Below are 3,974 nucleotides of genomic sequence, written 5' to 3'. Positions count from 1 at the left end.
AACATACTTAGAGTATATGGTGGGGGTTGGAGGGAATGATTTAGAAAAAAACAGACTACAGTGGTAAGAAACTGTTTCCTAAGTCATCCAGTCTTCCACCACGCGCCCTAAGTATGCTGTTCCGTCTGAAATCTGACAGATCTGGAAAAAGCTGCACTGCACCGCAAGTTTAGTCGTTTGAAAATCGCCGCGCCGTATGAATCGGGCTGGTGTCGCCACCTGACGTGCGAACGAGTACGCCGAACGGAAACACGGTGAACGAGGACGAACAGTCCAGACACTCCAGACGTTAGTCATCTGGAGGAGTCGAGGTTCTCTTCTTCGCTCGCGCGTGAATTCCGTACGCGATTGTCCGCGCGCGTCTTCCTGTCATTCTTCGGGCTGCTTCGAGCGTCAGCAGGCTAAATCTATTCGGTGGTAACGCGATTTCATCAACGTGATTTCCCTTGTCCCAGCGCTACCGCTGGGTGGCAAGCGGAGGAAGCGCCGCTCGGCCGCTACGCGAACGGTCATCTGTCCGGGGTTGAAACGTCGACGACGGAATACGTGTACACTCCGCGCGCAAACGAAGAGGCGGCCTGGGTGGTCGCGGTGCGACGTGATCCGGGTCGGAGTATGTGAAAATGGATTTTAAGAGCGTGGTGTACAACGCTGCGAGGGACGGCAAGCTCAAGCGTCTCAAGGTAAGTGCCTGCGTTGACGCGTAATGTCGCGAAATACGGCAGAAACGACCAACCTTTTGGCAGTAACTTTCGGCCGAACCATTGAAACCGATATAATCCGGACGAGTCGAATATCGCACCTTAAATACGCGAAATTGATCCTCATTTTTTCGCGACTGACATTTCGAACGCGTTTGCTTTTATTACAAAATCAAATTGCCGTTTATTCTTTTTAGCTGTATTTCTTATACGGTTCATTTTTTTATCTTCTTTTTTCAAAGTGGACAATCTTTCCTCTTTTTCTTCACTTTAGAGAAAAAAAGATTGTAGAAAATGAAGCGTACAAAAAATTCACCATAATAAATCTTGTAGACAAAAAGTCATAATAAATGTCATAATAGTCTTATTTTTTGTTAAACTTTTTGCATCGTTCATCTTTTCTTTTCTTCATCATAGAAAGAAAAGGGGAAAGATAACCGAACAAGTTCAGCTAAAAGAAACAAGTTGAATGATGTTACAAGGACGTCATCGATTATTACTGTAAGAGACCGGAGAAATTAATGGAGCCGCTCGGGAATCAAACTGGAATCCTTCATTCTCCATATTTCTAGACTCGCATGTAACAATAAGCCGTATGTCTACGACTGTTCCACTACTCTTTAACTATTAATTCCGATCTCCTATCAATACATATTTGACTCATTATGATCTTATATATTCATACTCGACCCCTTATGGCCAATATTTTTACATTATTTTATTTATCACTTATATAAAGTCATGATAACATCCTTATGATACGCAGAAAAAAATATTCTAAAAATATTCTTGATAAGAAAAGTAATTACTTAATTTACTTTCTTTCTTTTAAATGGTTACCTTTAATAAAGAATATTTTCTTGATAATAATCTTAAAATATATTTATAACAAATTTTAGAATTACTCAAAACAACAAATTGTTTTTTTTTTAAATTGTTTTATTATAAATTGTTTGAAGGAATGATTTTATGTAATAAGCGAATAGAATTTGATTTAATTTAATGATTAAATCTTGATCTTGATTAAAGTATTAAATTTAGAACTTAGAATATATTTTTAATCATTTTGATGCTTGTGATGAACTTACAAGATTTGAAGATATATAAAACTTTTGAAATATTTGAAACAAATAATTATTATTTGCGTACAATATGTATTTTTTTATTATTTTATCTAACTTATCTTTGATAATCTTTGATTTACTCTTTATCTTTTTCTTTATTCACGAAAAAAGATAAAAAATAAATTGAACTAAAATTAAAGTTAAGCTACATTAATAGAAACGGATCTTATTCTCAGAATTAAAAAAAGATAAAAAGTAAATTAAATCGAGATTAAAGTTAATCTATATTGATACAAGTGGTATACCTACTCCAGTTTTGATTCTCAGCCGAGGTAACGAATATCTGCGGTTACTTTATATTCGATACTGTACGTGCGGCAAGAGACACGATATCGTCGACTTCCCGTTTTTCGAGTTCGCAAGCAAGTTTATTAGCGATGCGAACTTGATGTTTTTTTCCATGCTGCGTTTCTTGACTTGCGTCGCCTTGAGACGTAGATGTTTTCGAGACGGCTCGCCAACTGTATTAATTCTTGATATTTCTGCGAGACAATGTTGCGTAGACTTCAGATAACGATTCGCGTTCAATTCCACAATGAGACAACTTACCTCCTCTAGTGCCGCACACTCCCTTCTGTGATAGTGAATTCAATTGGACGCATTCAATGCATACTACAGTTGTCGTACACAAATTGACATATGAAAGATGTGTTCAATATAAAAAAATAAATTAAATCGTGAAATCCTCAATACATTTTATTGTAGACTAAATTCGTAATGTCATATTATACTCAATTCGAATTATTTTTAATCATTTCTATGGGCGCCACTGATTTTACTCAATATGTTAATTTCACTAAAACATTGAAGTTGAATCATAATTTAAGAAAATATATTAAATTTGACTCAAATGGATTGATTAAATAGATATTGACGATATTTACTTTGAAATTAATCATAGAAATGGATTAATTTACATTTTGACACATGAAAGTTAAAAATAGTAAAATATTATTTAACTTAAAGGATTGGATTACCATTGTTCCTTTCATATCTAATAGTGTATTGTTAAGTTAAATATGTATTTTATAATTCATTATAATTTTATAATTAATTATATATAATTTTATAATTATAACGAAATATTTGCATGGCACTTTTACTCAGAAATCAGTGTACGGCGGCTTTAATATGCACCAGTGCACAACCGAATTCGCTATGTGAGTAAAGCGCGACTTTTCGCTACGACCGACGCGACACGGTATCAGATGACGTGAGGCATTGGTCAAAAATGGCTCGAGCTATTTAGACTTCTACAGATAGAATCGTAGAACCGTCCAAAGTCCGCTTCGTTTTCCCGAATTATATTATCATATCGAGCGATATGATACGATATAAGCGTTTGAAGAAAGAATTAAGAATACCTTCGTTAAAACTTCAATTTCGTTGAAACTTTATTTACGACGAGATGATATGTTCGACAACATACATGTTTTCCTTTGTCAAGAACATACGGTAAACGAGGTCTAACCTTTTTAAGGTTGCGGCACAAAGCAGAGTCTCGTATGTGTTTTCGATGCTCCACTTACCAACTCTCTACGTTTTACAAACGATTGCGCGTCGACAGCATACATAACATTTTTCTATCGGTAAACCGTGTGAGCGAGAAAGATATTGACGCGGTTGACTGGAAATCAAATTCTACATCTTTCACTTGCCAGGTGTGAGCGCATCTGCCAAGTCGAGTTATCCGAGGTCTATGCACTTGGACATTTTTTTAATATATTTTTAATGGCACGTCCTTTAAAGAAATTTTATAAATATTAAATTAGTTAGTTAATTATTTATTTTGAGGGTTAAAGGCATTGAAGTGCTTTCAATATTAAAAATAAGTAATTAATCACTAACCCATTTAATACTTATTAAATTTTAATAATCACTAATCAATTCAATATAGCAGTGATGCGCGGCCCACCGGCTTATAGCTGAAAATATAGAATATATTTTCTATTTTACAGCTTCTGTACAATTAATTTATTAATTGTTTAATTATTAATTAATCATTCTTATCTGCGCGCGCGCGCGTGTGCGTGTGTGCGTGTGTGCGTGTGCGTGCGTGCGTGCGTGTGTGTGTGTGTGTGTGTGTATGTGTGTGTGTGTGTGTGTGTGTGTGTGTGTGTGTGTGTGTGTGTGTGTGTGTAGTAATTAA

General features: G+C 35.6%; 1 protein-coding gene across 1 annotated transcript in view; it reads left to right on the top strand.

The window, feature by feature from the left end:
• Nucleotides 1-623: 623 nt before the first annotated feature.
• LOC105619064 (protein fem-1 homolog CG6966) overlaps nt 624-3,974 on the top strand; it is a 38,357-nt gene continuing 35,006 nt past the window's right edge. Inside the window, exon 1 of the mRNA XM_012200592.1 lies at nt 624-683. Coding sequence (XP_012055982.1) covers nt 624-683 — 60 coding nt within the window. The remainder of the gene's footprint in view (nt 684-3,974) is intronic.

This window comes from Atta cephalotes, assembly GCF_000143395.1.
Source record: "Atta cephalotes unplaced genomic scaffold scaffold00019, whole genome shotgun sequence".
Classification (NCBI taxonomy): Eukaryota; Metazoa; Arthropoda; class Insecta; order Hymenoptera; family Formicidae; genus Atta; species Atta cephalotes.
The sequence above is the reverse complement of the archived record's forward strand: the minus strand, read 5'-3'. Positions and strand labels throughout refer to the sequence as shown.